Source organism: Somniosus microcephalus, chromosome 6 (assembly GCF_052327205.1).
Source record: "Somniosus microcephalus isolate GS21.2 chromosome 6, FLI_Smic_1.0, whole genome shotgun sequence".
Lineage (NCBI taxonomy): Eukaryota > Metazoa > Chordata > Chondrichthyes > Squaliformes > Somniosidae > Somniosus > Somniosus microcephalus.
Genome location: NC_140992.1, coordinates 248,854,607 through 248,876,459, shown reverse-complemented (window position 1 = coordinate 248,876,459; position 21,853 = coordinate 248,854,607). Strand labels below are relative to the sequence as shown.

Here is a 21,853-nt window from a genome sequence, read left to right as displayed (position 1 = left end):
TATATACAAACGATCTGAGTCCTTTAGTGGCTCCGCCACACGTGAATAATTTTTCTTTCATAAAGGATCATGGAATTCAGTGAACAAATAAAGATTACAATTAAGACAAAATTGAAACACCTATCAGACAAGTCAGAGATGCAGAGTTTGAGCGAGGGCCTTTTTTTGTGATGGCTGTTGGCAGAGTGCTTTGGGCTGCAGTCTGCTGCGGTGCGAATTTTATCCTCCAGCAGTTCGACACCAGTGCTTGTCCCCATCGCTCAACGCGAAAGGAGGCTTTGTGATGATACCCTCACAGTAAAGCACGGTTAGAAATTGGAAGCTGTAACCGAGAGGGTGGGTGGTTTGCTAAAACTTCCTTTACACGCTTCAGCAAGAGAAATTGAAGTTTAAAGAAAGTAAATTAGAGTTACTTCTATCCAGTAGCTGTATGACAATAAATCTTTTGTACATGGAGCTGAAGCCTTTATATTTTATATTGTCCTTTTTAAAATAAAATTGAACACCTTGAGAATTTGTGGTGAAGTCCATTCTCAGACATGTTATCGTTGGGAAGACTTATAAGTTGCCTACCTCAGTGATGGTGAAAAGTGTGTCTCTACAATGCTTTTTGTGATTAAACCTGTTTCAAAACTCCCCTAATAGCTCAGTTGGTTACGCCACTGAGCAGCTATGCTGTACAGCTCAGGAGGTCCCAGGCTTGTGCTGATCTTAGGTGAGGTGACATAAAAAGCTGTTAAATTTGAATTTAAGTGCTCTGGGTAATGGAGGGGAATCATCCAGGTTTTTTGCTTCTGCTCACTGTCCAGTGACCCCCTCCCCCACTGGAAGTGTGGATGTCAGATGAGCACAAAATCCTTCTCGGTCGTGATGCCCTCCACGTTCAATAGCCTATGAGAACTCACCATCAGCTTTAAGCATGAAGAATGGGCACTTGGATGAGCTACTGAAGGCGGCCTAACACATATAGAACCATGTCCCAGTTGGAGTCAGTGCCTTCAGGAGAGGAGATATAGGGGAAGAATGATTTTTAAAAACTGTATTAAAAAGGCAGATTCCTTCACTGGGGGAGCTTTCAATGTAAATTTTCAATTTTTGACAATTGAAACAGTAGCCGTGAAAAGGAAGGGGTGATGAGAATGAATTGTTAACCCCTGTAAAATTCTATACATGCTTTGCCTCAGACGTGCCATACTCAGTTTCAGTAAACTGGTTCCCAGTGCAAGATCAAAGATGTGCCAGTTTATCAATAGCTGTCCTAGCAGACCACGTTTTCCTGTAAATTGAGAAGCATTTATGGCATTGATTATTCAATAAGGTTATTAACTCTCAGATGACTGGAGTGGTAGCAAGAAAAAGCTTTAAAGCCTTTCGGGTCACTGTTGGTGAACGTCAGGGGCACATTAAAATGTAGTTAGCATGTAGTGTATTAGGAAGAGAAATATTTAATGTAGCAGTTTCACACTTCATGAAAAGGAAGTGCTTTAATAATTTATATTAATATATGATTGTGCCAGCTCCATTATGTTGGTGAGACTTTAATTTGGACAAGAATTTGAGCCACTTTCAAGCAGACTGTATAATATTTTTCATTGGACGGGGGGAAATGGACGTTTCAAAAATGTTTGAGTTTACATTGATTTCAGAATCAATTCATGAGTGTCGATTAGCTTAAACTTTGGAGCAGCGCCATCTCTGCTTATGGCAAGTTAGCACAGTTTGTGAGGGGTTTCCAGCTTCATAACGATTGGAACACCTCGAAATATGAATGTCAACTTCAGATGCAAGAAACAGGGCTTCTAATCCTGAGCTTCGATTTCAATTCCTCCTGACATGGTCCTATCCTCGGGGAAGATTTAAGGAAATTCCTATATCTCAGGGCCTTCAATCCAGAGATGTGGACTCGAGTTCTGTGATACCTTGGCACTTACCCTTCCTGTAAACTGTTTATTTATTGAGCCTGTGTGCAGTATCTGATGGGAAGATGACCTTTTATTGGACTAATTGGACTTAATAGATGAAAATAAAACCAACCATTTTTTTTGAACTCTTTAAAAATTGGGTCCAGAATCTGAAACCACTGTAATAATTTGAACCAGCAAAAGCCATGTGTATATATATTACTGATAGGTGTCACATACAAAAGGAACGCTTTTCCGAAATTACGTGCTCCCTGCAGTTGATTCACAATCCTTTTGTGACCAATCCAGCTCTTCTGTGTGAAAATCCAGCACCTAGAATCTACTTTATTTAAAAGTGTTAGCTTGGCTCAGTAGTAGCACTTTTGCCTCTGAATCAGAAAAGTGCTACTTTGCATTGGTATTTATCATGGAAGAGGACTTTGCCAAAGATATAATAAACGAGGAGATAAAGTTGAGGTATCAGGAAGGTTTGGTAGTACTTAAAGTGGATAAGTCACCCGGTCCAGATGGGATGCATCCGAGGTTGCGGAGGGAAGTAAGGGTAGAAATTGCGAAGGTGCTGGCCTCAATCTTCCAATCCTCCTTAGGGGTGGTGCCAGAGGACTGGAGGATTGCAAATGTTACACCCTTATTAAAAAAGGGGAGAAGGATAAACCTGGTAATTACAGGCCAGTCAGTTTAACATCAGTGGTGGGGAAACTTTTAGAAACAATAATCTGGGAGAAAATTAACAGCCACTTGGACAAGCACGAACTAATAAAGGAGAGCCAGCACAGATTTGTTAAGGACAAATCCTGTTTGACTAACTTGATTGAGTTTTTTGATGAGGTAACAGTAAGGGTGGATGAGGGTAGTGCAGTTGATGTTGTGTATATGGAATTTCAGAAGGCGTTTGATAAAGTACCATATACTAGGCTTGTTAGCAAAATTGAAGCCTATGGGATAAAAAGGGGCAGTAGCAGCATGGATACAAAATTGGCTAAGGGACAGAAAACAGAGAGTTGTGGTGAACGGTTGTTTTCAGACTGGAGGGAGGTATCCAGCGGAGTCTGCAGAGTTCAGTACTAGGACCACTGCTATTCAGATACACATTAATAGAAACATAGAAACATAGAAGATAGGAGCAGGAGTAGGTCATTCAGCCCCTCGAACCTGTTCCGCCATTTAATGAGATCATGGCTGATCATCCAAATTCAGTACCCTGTCCCTGCTTTCTCCCCATATCCCTTGATCCCTTTAGCCTTAAGAAATATATCTAACTCCTTCTTGAATATATTTAATAAGTTGGCCTCAACTGCCTTCTGTGGTAGAGAATTCCACAGGTTCACCACTCTCTGGGTGAAGAAATTCCTCCTCATCTCAGTCCTAAATGGCTTACCCCTTATCCTTAGACTGTGACCCCTGGTTCTGGACTCCCCCACCATCGGGAACATCCTTCCTGCATCTAGTCTGTCTAGACCTGTTAGAATTTTATAAGTTGCAATGAGATCCCCTCTCATTCTTCTAAACTTTAGCGAATATAAGCCTAATCGACTCAATCTCTCTTCATACATCATTCCTGCCATCCCAGGTATCAGTCTGGTGAATCTTCACTGCACTCCCTCCATGGCAAGAACATCCTTCCTCAGATAAGGCGACCAAAACTGCACACAATACTCAAGGTGTGGTCTCACCAAGGCCCTGTACAACTGCAGCAAGACATCCTTGTTCCTGTACTCAAATCCTCACGCTATGACTTGGACTTGGGGGTACAGGGCACAATGTTGAAATTTACAGCTGACACAAAACTTGGAATTGTAGTGAACAGTGAGAAAGATAGTAATAGACTTCAAGAGGACATCAACAGGCTGGCGGATTTGGTAGACACGTGGCAGATGAAATTCAATGCTGGAAAGTGTGTGGTGATGCATTTTGGTAGGAAGAATGAGGAGAGACAATACAAGCTAAATGGTACAATTTTAAAGGGGAGTGCAAGAAGAGAGAGACCTTCGGGGTGTTTGTGCACAAATCTTTGAAGGTGGCAGGATAAAGCAATCAATAAAGCAGTTAATAAAGCATATGAGATCCATGACTTTATAAATATAGGCATAGAGTACAAAAGCCAGGAAGTTATGCTAAACCTTTATAAAACACTAGTTCGGCCCCAGCTGGAGTATTGTGTCCAATTTAGGAAGGACATGAAAGCTTTGGAGAGGGTGCAGAAGAGATTTACTAGAATGGTTCCAGGGATGAGGGATTACAGTTATGTGGCTAGACTGGAGAAGCCGGGGTTGTTCTCCTTGGAGCAGAGAAGGCTAAGAGGAGATTTGATAGAGGCGTTTAAAATCATGAAGGGTTTAGATGGAGTAAAGAAACTGTTTCCAATGGCTGAAGGGTCGATAACCAGAGGGCACAGATTTAAGGTGATTGTCAAAAGAACCAATGGCGGCATGAGGAAAACTTCTTTACGCAACGGGTGGTTAGGATTTGGAATGCACTGCCTGATAGGGTGGTGGATACAGATTCAATAGCAACCTTCAAAAGGGAATTGGATAAATACTTAAAGCAGTAAAAATTGCAGGGATATGGGGAAAGAGCGGGGGAGTGGGACTAGCTGCATTGCTCTTTGAAAGAGCCAATGCAGACTCGATGGGCCGAATGACCTCCTTCTGTGCTGTACTATTCTATGATTCTATGCTTCATAGGTTCAAGCTCCACTCCAGGACGGGAGCACATTGTCGAAGGTGCCATCTTTTGAATGAGACATTAAACCAAGTATGTCTGCCTTTTCGGATGACTGTAAAAGATCCCATGGCATTATTTGAAGAATGGAAGAGTTCTCCCGGTGTCCTCGCCAAGATTCATCTCACAACCAACACCACCGAAAATAGATTACCTTGTCTCTTATCTCATTGCTGTCTGTGAGATCTTGCTGCATGCAAGTTGGCTGAAGTGTTTGTCTACAAAACAGGAGTGACTACATTTCAAATGTAATTTATTTGCTGTCAAATGCTTTGGGACATCTTGAGGACATAAAAGGTGCTATATAGATGCAAGTTTGTTCATTCTTCCTTTAGAGTTAAACGGGGTTAACGTTATTCTCCTCTATCAGTAAAGAAATTGCTGATGCTTTTGAAATCTTCTGCAGCCTTATTTAAATGATGGTGGTAGAATATTCACCTTCTATCGTGAAGCTGCAAAGTCATACATGGCATTGAATGCACGCACTATAAATCTCATTTATAATTAGTGACAGTTTAGGCACTTGTAGCTGAGCAGATGTCAGTCAACGTAAAGCACTGTGGGCAAACAGTATTACTGTTTCAGTCCTGTTCCAAGGTAGAACTACAGACAATCCACTTTAGACTGTAAAAAACATTGGTAATTGCATTAGAGATACTTGCTTTTTGTTGTTTTTTTAAAAAATAATCTCATTTTGATGAGCGATGTGCACAGAATGCCACGGATTTGTCTAGCCTTCAGCCAGTTGGCTGCTGGATCGGTTTCCAGAGTGGAAATTTTGTGAATAAAGTATATTGATTGAACTTGGGTTAAGTAAATGTTTGCTTCACTAGTTCATCACACTGTCATTTCAGTTGGTGGAGAAGGGTCCAGCAGTACCAACCCATTGCCAATCAGTAATGTTTGCAACATATACAATTACACTAAAGCAGAATTACATGATTTATATCTACTTAGGACAGAAGCGCTTCTGTTGCTGCGCAGTATTCTGGGATTACTGGGAAAACCGTTAATTGTTGAAAACTTGCAATTTTATAAATCAATTTTCTGTTTTCTTGCTGTTGGAGCAAAAATTGTGATTCATCCCGTGAGTGGTGAGTGTAAATAAACATACATTCTGCTTTGTTGGTCAGTTTTTCCTTTTGGACCATGTTAGAAACCATTTCGTCCCTGCCTTGCGTACTTTGTTTTTCATGTGTTGCACAAAAAGTTACCAAAAATTCTTGTGCATCCAAAGATGCCCTGAGCTTGATAAAATCACAACAGATGACTGTTGTCAACTATTCTGAGTAAAAATGTTTTAACCTATGGTACACCACCAGATGCACAAATTTAGGTGTTAGACATACATTAAACAGCTGATTATAATGCGTGAGGTGCAATGTTCCCTCTAATTTCTTTTTGTGCGCAGTCCCTTTAACTGGCTGCGTGGCCCTATCAAATTTTCACGCATGCGCGGTTTCTTCCGTTGATAAGCCGTGAGCGGCCTGTGTGGGACCTCCAGACCGCTGTGCAGCTTAGCGGGAATATTGGTGAGGTGTCTTCCTCCCACCCCTCAGCATCCCCTCCCCCCCCAATCCCAAGTCCTGCTGTCATAATAAATGCTCCTTGGAGGTTGACGTTTGTGCTGTACGTGTACAATGTTGGCCAAGTTCTATAGTCCGTAATTTGCGGTCAGCGGCGAAGCAAAGGCGCTCGCCATTGACCTCGAAGAAAGCTGCCCTCGGAGATCTCGAGATCTCTGTGGCGAAAACTTGAGGTTTCTCAACGTGTAATTGATTGTAGTGCTGTAAATAGGGGATTACTATGGCGATGCAGCAGTGACATCATCAAGCTGTCTAAGCAGCCAATCATGCTGAAGAATTCTCACAGACAGCAAACCAGGAAATATGTTTTTTTGAAATTGTAATTTTTATCATAACGGAGAAATTTTACAATCCACAAATATAAAAATAAGCTTTTCAGGACCAGAATGGCTGTTTAGCAGTCAATATGCTATTAAAACCCCAGTTACACCTATTTCAATAAGGCTTAACATTTAATGGGGTGTTAACAATGACATTAGTGCGGAAAAGCTCAAGTTATAGTCAGTTCTACTGACTTCACTGATTGCCGGCTATTTAGGGAGGAGGGTTCATAGCGCGGCCTGTGTCGGAGCAGTGAATGACTGAAAGCGTCTTCAGACTTTCTGCGTTTAGGTGCGCATGCGCTCAATCCTGAAGTTACGGTCAGTTTCAGAGGGGTAATGATGGCGAACGCTGAAAGTTCACCATCATTACCCACCCGAAATCCGAGCCGATATATTCAGTTTCTCTTGATCTTTGGAGAGCTGATGAAACAGATATTTACCTTTTCTTTAGTGATCATTTTAGTCCTATTTGCTTAGAAATCACTGGCAACATTAATGGGTGACCATTGAACACATTTATATGACATTCCTCTGTATGCTGTTTTAACATAAGAACATAAGAAATAGGAACGGAGCAGGCCATTCAATAAGATCATGGCTGATCTTCAATAAGATCATGGCTGACTATTCAATAAGATCATGGCTGATCTTCAATAAGATCATGGCTGATCTTCAATAAGATCATGGCTGACCATTCAATAAGATCATGGCTGATCTTCAATAAGATCATGGCTGATCTTCAATAAGATCATGGCTGACCATTCAATAAGATCATGGCTGATCTTCAATAAGATCATGGCTGACCATTCAATAAGATCATGGCTGATCTTCAACCTCAACTCCACCTTCCCGCACTATCCCCATATCCCTTGGTTCCCTTAGTATCCAAAAATCTATCGATCTCTATCTTGAATATACTCAACGACTGAGCATCCACAACCCTCTAGGGTAGAGAATTCCAAAGATTCACAACCTATTGAGTGAAGAAATTTTCCCTCATCTCAGTCCTAAATGGCCGACCCCTTATTCTGAGACTGGGACACCTAGTTCTAGACTCCCCAGCCAGGGGAAACATCCTCCCAGCATCTACCCTGTCAAGCCCCTTACGAATTTTATACATTTCAATGCGATCACCTCTCATTTTTCTAATCTCTAGGGAATAGAGCAATCCCCCCATCCCAGGAATCGGTCTAGTAAACCTTTGTTGCACCGCCTCTAAGGCAAGTATATCCTTCCTTAGGTAAGGAGACCAAAACTGTACACAGTACTCAAGGTGTGGTCTTACCAAGGCCCTATATAATTGCAGTAAGACTTCTTTACTCTTATACTCCAACCCCCTTACTCTTATACTCCAACCCTCTTGAAATAAAGGCTAACATACCATTTGCTTTCCTATTTGCATCCTGTACCTGCATACTCACTTTCAGTGATTCGTGTACAAGGACACTCAGGTCCCTCTGAATACCAACATTTCCCAATCTCTCAACATTTAATAAATATTGTGCTTTTCTAGTTTTCCTACCAAAGTGGATAACTTTACATTTCTCCACATTTTATTCCATCTGCCATGTTCTTGCCCACTCGCTTAACCTGTCTATATCCCTTTGCATCCTCCTCACAACTTACTTTCCCATCTAGCTTTATATCATCAGCAAACTTGGATACATTACATTTGGTCCCCTCATCTAAGTCATTGATATAGATTGTGAATAGCTGAGGCCCAGGCACTGATCCTTGCAGTACCCCACTAGTTACAGCCTGCCAACCCGAAAATGACCCGTTTATTCCTACTCTCTGTTTTCTGTCCATTAGCCAATCCTCAATCCATGCTAATATATTACCCCTAATCCCATGGATCCTAATTTTGTGTCATAACCTCTTGTGTGGCACCTTATTGAATGCTTTTTGAAAATCCAAATACACTACATCCACTGGTTCCTCCTTAACTACCCTGCTAGTTACAACCTCAAAAAACTCTAACAGATTTGTTAAACAAGATTTCCTTTTCATAAATCTGTACTGACTCTGCCCAATCATATCATGATTTTCTAAGTGCCCTGCTACCTCGTCACTAATAGTACATTCTAGCATTTTCCCTACTACTGTTGTCAGGCTAACTGGTCTATAGTTCCCTGTTTTCTCTCTCCCTCCTTTCTTGAATTTGCTACCTTCCAATCCACGGGGACCATTCTAGCATATAGGAAATTCTGGACGATCAAAATCAATGCATCCACTATCTCTGTAGCTACCTGTTTTTAAACCCTCGGATGTAGGCCATCAGGTCCAGGGGATTTCTTTGGCTTTTAGTCCCATTAATTTCTCCACTACTAATTATTTACTAATAATATAATTTCTTTAAGTTCCTCATTCTCACTAGACCCTTGGCTCCCCACTATTTCCGGAATGTTTTTTGTGTCTTCTTCCGTGAAGACAGATGAAATGTCTCTGCCATTTCTTCATTCCCCGTTATAATTTCTCCTGTCTTTGCCTGTAAGGGATTAATCGATTTATTTGAAATTAGCTAATATTCCTGCTAAAATAGTGGGCAGGCCTTTGTCCACTTATATTGCCAAGAGTAATTCAGGCTTTAGAATTTTATGGAATGTTAATCTTGCAGATACTCAGTTTTCTGTAAAATATAGAAGGAATATATTACTCTAAGGGCCAATTTATCCAAAAGTATTTGGTAGCAGTATGTCAGATGTTAGAGTTTATTTCTATGTACAATGCATTTATTTATTTCTTTTATGTTTCAATTTTTAGGCCCCTGCCGGACTGGATGCAATGAAACGCTCATGTAGCCATCACTATGGAAACCTGTGACTCCCCTACCATCACTGGGCAAGAGGATGGGTGCAGCACCTCCCAGCATCAGGAATGGACTGAATCCAACCCCCAGGTCTCTGATAAAGCTGGTTCAATGGAGTCTGCACGAGAGAACTGCGTCCCGTGTGAGAACCTAAGGGCACCCTTCAACGAGTGCAGCTCAGAGACTGCTGCAGCGGCTGTTGTTTCACACAGCTCATTGTCCACGAAGGAGGTCAGCTGCAACGAGTGCTCATCCTCATTCTCAAGTTTACAAAAGTACATGGAACACCATTGCCCGAACTCCCACCCTCAGCTCCTCCAGGAGGAAAGTGACAGTGAAATGAGCGAGGCAGAGGAAAGCGATGTGGAGAACCTGGCTGGGGAGATCGTCTATCAGCCAGATGGCTCTGCCTACATCGTAGAGAATGTGAACCAGCTAATGCAAAGTATCCAGTCTGGAGGGCCCAGTGGCAGTAGTGTTCTCCCGGCATTGTTCATGAACTCTATGTCCAACGCTGGGAATAAGCAAGGGGAGTCCACCTCCGCAGCATCCGTCTCTGTCTACCCACAGATCATCAACACTTTTCACATAGCCTCATCTTTTGGGAAGTGGTTTGGTTCTGACCAGGCATTCCCAAATACCTCAGCACTGACAGGCATCAGTCCTGTCTTGCACACTTTCCGTGTTTTTGATGTGCGACACAAAAGCAACAAGGATTACCTGAACAGTGATGGCTCTGCCAAAAACTCTTGTGTATCCAAAGATGTCCCTAACAATGTGGACTTGTCTAAGTTTGACAGTTTCGTGCTCTATGGCAAACGAAAGCCGATTTTAATGTGTTTTTTGTGCAAGTTGTCTTTTGGATATGTGAGGTCATTTGTAACGCATGCTGTGCATGACCACCGAATGACCCTTAGTGAAGAGGAGCACAAGCTCTTAAGTAATAAGAACGTGTCTGCTATCATCCAAGGGATAGGCAAAGACAAGGAACCTCTTATAAGCTTTCTGGAACCAAAAAACAAAAACTTTCAACACCCTTTAGTTTCCACAGCTAACCTCATTGGCCCTGGTCAGAACTTCTACGGTACTTTTAGTGGAATCCATGTTGATGGTGATGAGGCTGTCCAGGCCGGTTTGGCTTTATTAAAAGACTCTGAAGGTAACACGAGTGCAGCTGAGCAGCCTCATTCAATCCCGCTGGCACAAAGTGCTCTGTTGAACCTTGGAGGGTTGACGAGCTCAGCCCTAAAGACCCCAATTACCTCAGTCCCTCTGGGCCACCTTGCTTCCGGGCCTACCAAAATGTCAGAGAGCAAGGATTTGGGGATGGAAATTGAGAAGAAAAAAGCCAGTGGAGAGTTTAGCGCTGACAGCAGCCTCATAGAAAAGGCGGACTCTGCTGAACAAGCAGAGGAAGATGAGGAGTGCAAAGAACTGTTCCCAAATGAGTCGGATGAGGATGATGATGATGAGCCCCAGGAAGACCCTGAGGGTGATGCATGTAGCAGCAAGGAACTCGCTCTCTCAAACCAAAGCATTTCTAAATCTCCTTTAATGCCTAATGTGCTGAACCCTTCTCCAAGGGGCACCTCTTCTTCTTCTACTTCTTCCTTTGTTGTTTTCGATGGTGCAAACGGGAGGAATGCAGTGAGCTTGTCATGCGACAGTGCAAGCGGCGACAGCAGTGTCGGTAATACTGAGAGTAATAGGACGGACTTTGTAGATGAAAGTGCCAATAAAGACAGTGCCACAGCTCCTGAACCAAATGAACCTGTCGATGGCGAGGAAGGACTCTATACCTCCCATCACCAGCATACCAGCACTCCCTGCGACCTGGGGGGTGGGGAATGCTCATCCGGAAGCAGCGTTGAGTGTCCGAAATGCGACACGGTCCTGGGCTCCTCCCGTTCCCTTGGTGGGCACATGACCATGATGCATTCTCGGAACTCATGCAAGACCTTGAAGTGTCCAAAGTGTAACTGGCACTACAAGTACCAGCAGACGCTGGAGGCCCACATGAAGGAAAAACACCCAGAATCCGGTGGCTCATGTGTGTATTGCAAATCTGGGCAACCTCACCCGCGGTTGGCCCGGGGCGAGAGCTATACATGTGGTTACAAGCCTTTCCGATGTGAGGTGTGTAACTACTCCACTACAACCAAAGGCAATCTCAGTATTCATATGCAGTCTGACAAGCATCTCAATAACATGCAGAACCTACAGAATGGCGGGGGCGATCAAGTTTTCAGCCACACTGCTGGAGCGGCTGTGGCGGCTGCTGCCGCCGCTGCCGCCAGTATGAGCACCTGCGGGGCCTCCTCGCCCACCAAACCAAAAACCAAACCCACTTGGCGGTGCGAGGTGTGCGACTACGAAACGAATGTAGCCAGGAACCTGCGCATTCATATGACCAGCGAGAAGCACATGCACAACATGATGCTGCTCCAGCAGAACATGAACCAGATTCAGCACAACAGACACTTAGGCCTCAGCAACTTGGCACCTGCAGAGGCCGAGCTTTACCAGTACTACCTGGCCCAGAACATGAACCTCCCTGGCCTGAAGCTGGAAAATGCAACCGACACACAGTTTATGCTGGGTGGATTCCAACTGGACCCAACAAACGCAGTATCAGCACTTGCACCTGCACTAGGTAATAGATAATAACTTTATTATTTCAAATATTTTCCACATAGTTCTTCTTAACTATTGTGCAATACATTGATGCATATATTTCAGAAGGTTACAAAATGCCATGCAAACTAACATACATGTTTACAAGTTACAGGAAATGTAAGCTTATAAAAGGGTTGATTCCAGTGGAACCCTGCACTGAGAAATGATCACTCAGTCTAATAGCCAGCCTGATAATCATTTGTCCTTGAATTGGGTGGGTTTCAAAAGTTTTTTTGTGATAACTGCCCTGGAGCATGTCCATGATGGCACTTATATATAAAAAAATATTAAAACTGAATGTGAAATGTTAAACTTCTCATAAAAAGACTAGATTTTATAGTCTTTGAATAAATAGCAGTGATGTAAATTGAGGTCTGCATTATAAAGGGATATGATGACCTCTATTATACAGTTTAACTGTTAACTGTAAATCAGCCTGGCGTACTTGTCCCCAGATAGACAGACAATACATAAAGTGAACAGTAACGAGGGTATTCAGAAAAAGTTTACCATGTTTTAAAGTAAGACTAGATCAAATGCAATTGAATTAAAAAGAACGTTGGACCAGTTTTTATAGTTTAACTGAGATTTTCATCCAGAATGTCTCCAGTGTATTTGGCTGTTTCACCGTTATCAACAAGTTTCCCATTAATTTAATGTGAAATTTGATTTTGTTATGAGACCGTAAGACGCTGCATTTTCTTTATTATTTAAAAAGCAATTTTCAAGCTTCACTTGATAAGTTTGGAGGAGAGTCCCCCAGTAACCAGCAAAAGAAGAGGGGAAGTTGCTAACTAGTAGTTAAAAGTATCATCTACATAAGTATCATAAAATATAGAATGAGTTAGTAACGGAAGAATATTGATGCATAACGAAAAACAGTACAGTAATAGTTCTGTTACGGATCCGTTTGTAACGTTGGCCTGTTTAGATTCTGGCCTTGAGCAAACAATCCTAACCCTAAAAGTCTGAGATGAACCTGATCTACAGGAACTAATCTAATTTTACAATGCTGGATAATTTGAATTTGAATAATTTATGACACAAGGCAGAGTAATTGATGTCATACAAAGGCTTTTCTTGGGTGAAACTACACCCACCAGTTAGCAGGCCTCAATCTAAAGCAAGCTCGATGCTATTGCAGATTGGATAATGGCAGTTTCGTGTGAACATCTTGCTCAAAGGTCTGACTTAGAAGGATCAACAAAACCTTTAGGCATATTTGAAAAATAGTGAGATGGTGCATCACTACCCTTCAGTATTGCCCAACATTTCTGAATAGGTGAGAAGAGTTAGTATTAACCTGTGAGTCTGTAAAATGCTCACACGTTCCAGAGCGGCAATTTGATAGAAGAAATAACATCTGATGGGTTTTCTTTTGCTCATGTATTTTATCGATGAGTCCTATTATCATCATCATTTTCAATATCTTCTCCAAATCTACTGCACCAGCCGTTTTATTGTAAATTTTTAACTCTGAATGGTATTTCCCCATACCCTATGTTTCTCCAAAACAAATAACCCTAATTCTCTAAGCCCATCCTAGTAACTTAAGATATCAAGTTACCACGATAGGCTTATTCCTTGTTCTGAACTCTACTAGAGCCTCAATATCATGGCAATAAGAAGTTCAATAATGTATTGTAACCAAATCCTTGTATCTTGTCTAAGTACATTTAGTAATACTGTAATGAGAAAAATGAATCATCAATGCATGTTCCCCCTAAAAATTGGAAGAAAGGCTTTTTTTCCCCCACAGAGTTTAAAAAGTTCTTATCCAGAGTTGGGCATGTCATGAGTATCTGGGGTGAACTCATTACAAATCTGTCAGTTAGTTTCATTTATAATTTTGGGGAGAGCTCTCTATCACTTTTTTAGGTTGTTTAAAATTAAATTTCAGCAAAGGGAACCTGCCATCCTTACCATATTTGACCTGGATGGGACTCCAGTCCCACACTACATAGTTGACTCTTAATGCCCTCTGAATTGGCCAAGCAAGCAGTTGTACAAACAATTGCTCTGAGGATCTACCACCACAACCAGGGCAAGTAGGAATGGGCAATAAATGCAACCTTGCCAGCATTGCCCAAATCCTAAGAGTTTCTGTTTAAGTACAGACTTTAGTCATCTTCAAAAAAAATTATTGCTGATGTAAATATTACTCAAACTAGTCAATTTTTTATCATTATTTTATGGTGGGGGGGGGAGAGACCATATACAGTTTTTAATAAAAAAATATAAGCTCAAACTAGCAAGAGACATCATAACAGATTGTAAAAACTTCCATAGGTATGTAAAAAGGAAGAGATTAGCAAAAGTAAACGTGGGTCTCATACAGGCAGAGACAGGAGAAATTATAATGGGGAATAAGGAAATGGCAGAGACGTTAAACAAATACTTTGCATCTGTCTTTGTGGAAGAAGACACAAATAACAATCCAGAAATAGTGGGGAATAAAGTGAGAATGAGGAAACTAAAGAAATTAGTATTAGTAAAAAAATAGTACTAGTGAAATTAATAGGACTAAAAGCTGACAAATCCACTGGACCTGATGGCCTACATCCTAGGGTTTTAAAAGAGGTGACTACAGAGATAGTGGATGCATTGGTTTTGATCTTCCAGAATTTCCTATATTCTAGAATGGTCCCCTCAGATTGCAAAGTAGTAAATGTAACCCCACTATTCAAGAAAGGAGGGAGAACAAAAACAGGGAACTATAGACCAGTTAAACTGACATCAGTAGTAGGGAAAATGCTAGAATCTATTATTAGGGTAACAGGGCACTTAAAAAATCATATGATTGGGCAGAGTCAACACGGATTTATGAGAGGGAAATTGTGTTTGACAAATTTGTTAGAGTTTTTTGAGGTTGTATCTAGCAGGGTAAATAAGGGGGAGCCAGTGGACGTAGTGTATTTGGATTTTCAAAAAGCATTCGATGAGGTGCCACACAAGAGGTTATTATACAAAATTAGGGCTGTTGGGATTGGGGAATATACTAGCATGGATTGAGGATTGGTTAACGGACAAAAAACATAGAGTAGGAATAAACGGGTCAGTTTTGGGTTGGCAGGCTGTAAATAGTGGGATGCCGTAAGGATCAGTGCTTGGGCCTCAGCTATTTACAATCTATACCAATGACTTAGATGAGGGGACCGAGAGTAATGTATCCAAGTTTGCTGACGACACAAAGAGGCTGCTAGGGATATAGACAGGTTAAGTGAGTGGGCAAGAACATGGCAGTTGGAATATAATGTGGAGAAATGTGAAGTTATCCATTTTGGTAGGAAAACTATAAAAGCAGAATATTAAATGGTGAGAGATTGGGAAATGTTGGTATTCAGAGGGTGTCCTTATACACAAATCACAAAAAGTGAGCATGCAGGTTCAGCAAGCAATTAGGAAAACAAATGGTATGTTGACCTTTATTACAAGAGGATTGGAGTATAAGATAAGGCCTTGGTGAGACCAGATCTGGCTGCTGCCAGTGCCTTGGCTAACTGGAGGGAAAGCAGTTTACGCTGAAGCATTACCCTGACAAATTGTTCCCATCATCTCTCCCAGGATGGAGCACTATGTACTATAAGACAGTACGATGTACCATCAAGGAGCTTGGCTGAGGACCAGTCAAACACATTCAGGCTAGGATTCAAACTCAGGTCGCTAATTGAATGTCTGGCGCTGCAATGCTAGAGCTATGGAGCCATAATCACTATATAATATGGAGTCCTAATATATGGCACAGAGTATTGTAGTTTAACCTTGGGTTGGAGATCTGTTGTAGAAAGTTTGCTAAGTGTTCAATAAATATTAAACAAAAAATATTGCTGTGGGATGCTTGAATGTTTACGGTTAAAATATTTGTTGTGAAAGCCTGAGCAATTCTTTTAGCTATATCTTAGGCGATACAATTTGCTACTGCCCTTCATTCTAATCGAGTTAGTATTGGAATGCTGGTATTTCGAATAATACTATCTCAACAGAGACAATCCAGGAGAAACTTTTCTTACAAACTGGCCGTGTACCGTTGGTCTTGTCACTCGAGTTCCTGTTCGTTTGCTATTTTTTTTAAACTTTAACCAAGATGCAGTTAAAGTTTGTCCTTAGTTGGTGACTACAGCATTGATGTTGTATTTAATAGAGAACAGAAAATAAATGCTTCCATGTACTGCACACCTTTCACAACAGAATCATGCAATTAGAATCAATCTATAGTGGTCCTGGCCTGATGACAGAGGTTAGAATTTGGACAAGGTTTCATACAAAAAACCCTAAATTTATTATAATTCAACCCAAAAAACTATTTAAACCATAGCTCCAACCCCCTCCTCCACCTCAACCCCCTTTCCCCCATTATAACACACTGAGAATGATGCATCTTTTCAGTTTTCACTGTAGATTTTTTTATTTCCCCCCCTGATTCTGGCAGAATTTTGTCTGTTGATACAGTAGCTCTTAGTGAGGGGGGGGGGGGGGAAATCTGCCATATTCCTGTATTATTAACAGTAGCGTGTTCTTGCAAGAATATTGGACTTGGATTTCTGCCAGAGCACATTATAATATATTAAATGTAATCTCCTGCAAAGTGATTAAAAAAGATCAGAGTGCCCTAGCATATTTTAACACATTGTGCTGAATCTTATGACATCTGTCATTGAGCTCATGCAGTGGGATCTGGAGTCTCAGCTATTTTTTCAGTAATATTGTTAGAAAGAACCTCTTGGTAATAGGACCTCTTGGTAATAGGACCAACAGTGCTTGTTGGGTTTGCTGGGTCCCCTGTGGTAGTGATGGCAGATTGCCAAAGTAGGGGGAAAGAAAGCTAGAAGAGGTTGCAAAATTGGGCTCAGGTGGTCCTTAGTTTAATTAGGAATAAATTAAAAATTATACAGTAATATAGATGTTCAGATAAGAAGTAACCAAAATTATAATTGGGCTAATAGCTGAAATACAATTACTTGTACAGGTTGACTATCCCTTATCCGAAAACCTTGGGACCAGCTGTGTTTCGGTTTTCGGAAATTTTCGGATTTCAGAAGGTATTATTTCAGACTGGGAAACTCTGAACATTAAATTAATTTGGTAATTAGTATTTGTATTTAACATAAATTTTAAAAGTTCAGGCTACCTCTTGCGACTGTTCCGTGTCTCATTCCCCTTCCTGCTTCTCTGTGCTGCCGCTCCCAGTCTGTTTACAGCTCCCCCTGCTCCGTGTCTCATTCCCCTTCCTGCTTCTCTGAAGTCCTTGACTTAGCGGGGGTCTGGGGCTCGACTGCCGCCGCCAGTTGTGGGAAAGCCGGATATCGGCTGACTCCTACGCTAAGCTGGCCTGCAAATCAGGTCGGCGGGGGGGGCGGGGGGAAAAGAATATTGGACGGGCCGCTGCAGCTATCGGACGGGCCGCTGTATTGTTGGGTTCACTCTCCCGGTACCTCCTTCACACTGCCCAGCTCAGCCTGCAACCTCCTACCCAGGAGGGAACTCTGTGACCTTCTGCCCTGCTCACAGGGAAAGGCAGAGCTCCCTCAGTCACACTTAACATCGAGAGCGAAGGCCGGCGTGTCGACAATCTGCAGGAATTCTTGTTCTGGGCCCCGGAGGACCACTCCTGCCATGTTTTGCGCCACTCGGGTCATGTCGTGCGCACGACTTACGCTGAACGAAAAAACTTTCGGTTTTCAGAGGTTTTCGGTTTTCGGAAGTTCGGATAAAGGATAGTCTACCTGTATTTATATTGCTTCCGTGTAGAATTTACCCTGTTTTAACAGTTTAATGCCTGCATGGTTTTTAAATCCTAACTGCGTACTATGATTGATTGCCTCGTACATATTTTGTCAAAATAATAATTGAAATTGTTGGGAGCTTCTTCAATGAATTGCCGCAATAAATGTTATTGGCTAGAACACAAAGAGTTAATGATATTGTATTGCAGACTCTGACAGTAGTTTGCTTGATAAGTGCCAATGTGTTTTTGTACAGGCTTGTTTAACCTGCGCTATTTCGCAACAATTAAAAATTGATCGCTGTAACTAATTTTTACCATCTGTTTAATTCTCAAATGAATTAGAATGCTTACATTCTAAGATGTGTAATACCAGTAAGCCCTTTATATAATGTCATTCCCAGTTCATTGGAACTTATCCTGAAGCAGTCTCCAAGGCTATGTTGTGCCTACAGTTGTCAAACTCTTTCAGAAACAGCAAGTTTTGCTGTCATATCTTGCAGTTCTGTGGTTAGTGTTTAAAATCTTGGCAGATTTAGACTTCATTCATGTATCCAATTCCTTAATCAGTAGGGTCACTGGGGTCACCAGTGTTAAGCTTAAAGTATACAGTAACCAGAATGGTACAGGATAATCCCGTCTGTTTCAGATCTCTGTGAATCCGTGGGCCCCACCTCATGCTTTATCATCCTTCAGAACATTGTAATTTTTTTGTGAATTTTGTACCTCAAGGTGAGGAATGTCAGCACAGAGGAATGGAGCACTTCAGGACACATATAGCACAGTGAGATGAAAAGTTAAACCTTGCCCCAACAATGTGCCTCAGTCCCAATCTTCGTGCCCTTACCGTTTCTCACAGTAGCCATCTTGTGGTTGATCAGAGTGAAATTAGCCATTATTGCCAGATTAGGCCCTTTTTGTGCTGTAGGCTCACTAGGAACTAGATTGAAACTGTCCCAACTCATTTCATGTAGTCCTCCCACAGCCTGAAGACAGGAGAGACTTTCATCTCATTAGTCCAAGCTAGATTTGAATCTAGCTCCTAAAGCTAAAAAGCCAGTGTCTAACCCACTGCACTATCCAGACTCCAATGTTGCTTCATCATTGATACCCTGTTGACTTGACGGGGGTATCTTTAATTGAAAACATTTTTTTTCTTCTTACTGATACATGTTAGTGCACAGTGTGGATATCTCAAAACACATTACACACCCTTAACAATGCACTCTATATGGTCAGCTTGGAAATTTAAAACTCTTTTCAGTTTGGTTCAAGCACTTACTCTGAGAATCACTATGGTGCATGAAGCTCACAATGTCGCTGCTCCAAACACTTAGATTGCTGCAAATGGTCTTATTGGCTGGAAGCAAACTACGTACATAATGGCCCGGATTTTGTGGTGGGTATGAGAGCGTACTCTGAGTACGCCCTCATGCCGCCTTTGAAGCGCATGCGCTAAATCCCGAACTTGCAGTCTGTCAACGTACTCGTTGACAGGCCATTCGCTTGACCTCCGTAAACCTAATTACCGGCGCAGAGTTGGGCTATTTGCCCAGCAATCATGTACGAAAATTTTGCGGCTGATGAAAGCAGGCGCAGGGCCTGTTTCCACAGTATAAGGGGATATCCGAAATGAAAAAAATGCTTTAAAAAAAAATTAAATGGCTTAAAAGCTTTAATGAAAAGCAATCCTAATGTATGTTAAAGCTGCAGGTTTTTATAAAATATTTCATAACTTTCTGCACAGCGCACAGTATTTGTTTAGAATGGGAATTATCAGTAATGAATTGGATTCCCACAATAAAAGCTAAATCTGTACATATTTTAAAGGCTGTAGTAATGAAGTAATGTAGTAATTTAAATGAATGAAAGACAATCTGTTTTCTGATTGGAGGACCAGGCCCACGTGATCCCAGGTACGCTTCCGCACAGGCTGCTTCCCTGGGATCCGTGGGCCATTACGCTGTTCTCCATCACGCAGCGTCAGAGCGCAGGTTTACGCAGGAGGGCTGCCATCAGGTAGGTATTTTCAGCGTATTCTTTTCACAGGTCGGCTGCGTACTCTGGAGGTACGCCGTTGACTGCAAGTTTTAGCCCAATAAAGCAATCTCCACTAATTCAAGCAAAAATGAGGTACTTAGGCAGGGTGGGGTGGGACAGGGGGTGGGGGAGTGGGTGAAGAAAAAACTGCAAGATTCATTCATCACAAGTTAAACTTCAGCACCTCTCAATGGCTAGACAGAGGGCAACATTGACAGTGTCCATGAAGTTGCCTTATTTCCCTCCCCTCTCAGATATAATGCCAGGTGTATGGCCGAGAAGGCTACAAAGGAAAGAACATGCTGAGGTAGATATACATGTTAGGGCCCCACTTGATATGATGATTACTTTATGGCCAAACGTGATCAAATAACTCAAGTCACAAAGTTAATACAACAAAAATAATTAGATTTTAGTTTAACTTAGGGTAAGTTAGAAAGTAAGAATAAAAGTGAGGAGCTGGTGAATCATAATGGCTCCTAAAAACAAAAAATGGGATTTGTTCTTTTGTCATCTCTGTGACTGCAAGGTTAATTTCGTTCATTGGTGATAAGGTAGTTACTAAGGGAATATTATTTACCAATTGTTTCTAATGAGTGGGTGAAAGAAAAATGGCTATTGAGATTGTAAATGGTAAGCATATCCTGTTCTGTCCATATATGGAATGAAAATAGTTCTCTGAAAATTGAATACATATCCCATGGTATAAAAATAGTAAAGCAAGAGCTGTTGACCACATTTGATCTAGGGAGAATATATATATGTTAAAGCTAAGGCTTTGTGGGAAACCCATACAGTCTGCCAACAATGTGCCATTAGATTCCTCAGAGAGCTTTCTTTACATCTCTTGATAACCATGGGGTAAGAATTGCTCTAGTTGTTGCGTATAGCCAAATTATAATCTAGTGCTTTCTCAATGCTATTTTGATGCCGCTACACATAATGACCACAGGAATTCTTCCCTTGTTCTCCCTTTCCATACCTGTAATAATAAGAATCAAAGCCTATTCTTAGTAACTTTGTGGCTTGTGAGTCACTGAAGGCACCACATGAACAAATGTTTCAAACCTCAGACTCCATTTGTGCCTGCTCTTATATGTTGACAATTATTGATTGGAAATGGGAGGGAAGAGATTGGAAAGTTAGGTTCAAAGATCCACAATATGTTAATATTTGTAACATATGCCTCAAACTGTCCCTTCCCCTCGCATACAAATCTTTCATTGTTACTATAATAGTGGTTGAACCGCACAAAGTAAAACAAATTTTGAGTCTTTTATACAAAACCAAGTGAAATAAACTAATACAGATAGAAATTTTGTATACCTTTAACAAATGTATAATATTAGAGTGTCTTGAATGTTTGGAAATACTGCAAATTTTTTAGATTTCTAGACAACCTGTCATTTATAAATACTTCTCTCGTAAAGTATGCCAGCAAATGAATCTCTGCCTGTGTTTAGTCTCTTCTTCTGTTTCCATTTCACTTTTTTTTTTCTTGTTCTGTCATGGAAAGTTGCAGCACCCCATCTTTCATTTATTTGTGTGTGTGTGTCTTTCAAAAAGTATTGCTTAATTTTATTTATCATTTGCATGTTGAGTTGCTTGTATTTTAGCAATTTCAATGTATTCAATTTAATAAAAACATTGCAGAGTTCATAAAGTTTTTAAAATAAAATTCATATTGGAGATGCTTTCGGACAGATCTTGGCTGTAAAAGTACAGAATTTCATTGTTCATTTAGATATTGAAAACTCTTCCCTGCCTCATTATTCATTCTGCTGACTGGATATGTTGACTGTAGAAGACAGTTTCAAGTCTAAGGTTTAAGGCTCAAAATTGCCTTAACTTTAGTGTGGACTGATACAGTTGCCCTGTGCTGTTGTAACTCTCTTTTGCCTTTGTGCTCACATTTATGTTTTATTCTTGGGTCATACGCCAACTATGGCCATGGAGTGTGAGGTGGTGCATTTTGGTTGGAAGAATAAGGAGGCCACTGCTGCTTCGATGAGAGTCTAAATGGGGTAAAGAAGCAAAGGGCTTTAGGGGTACAG

At 41.3% G+C, this 21,853-nt stretch overlaps 1 protein-coding gene across 1 annotated transcript in view; it reads left to right on the top strand.

Moving 5' to 3' along the window:
• zfhx3b (zinc finger homeobox 3b) overlaps positions 1-21,853 on the top strand; it is a 922,100-nt gene that overhangs the window by 106,666 nt on the left and 793,581 nt on the right. The window contains exon 2 of the mRNA XM_085992063.1: positions 9,316-12,014. Coding sequence (XP_085848189.1) covers positions 9,362-12,014 — 2,653 coding nt within the window. The 5' untranslated portion in view covers positions 9,316-9,361. The remainder of the gene's footprint in view (positions 1-9,315; positions 12,015-21,853) is intronic.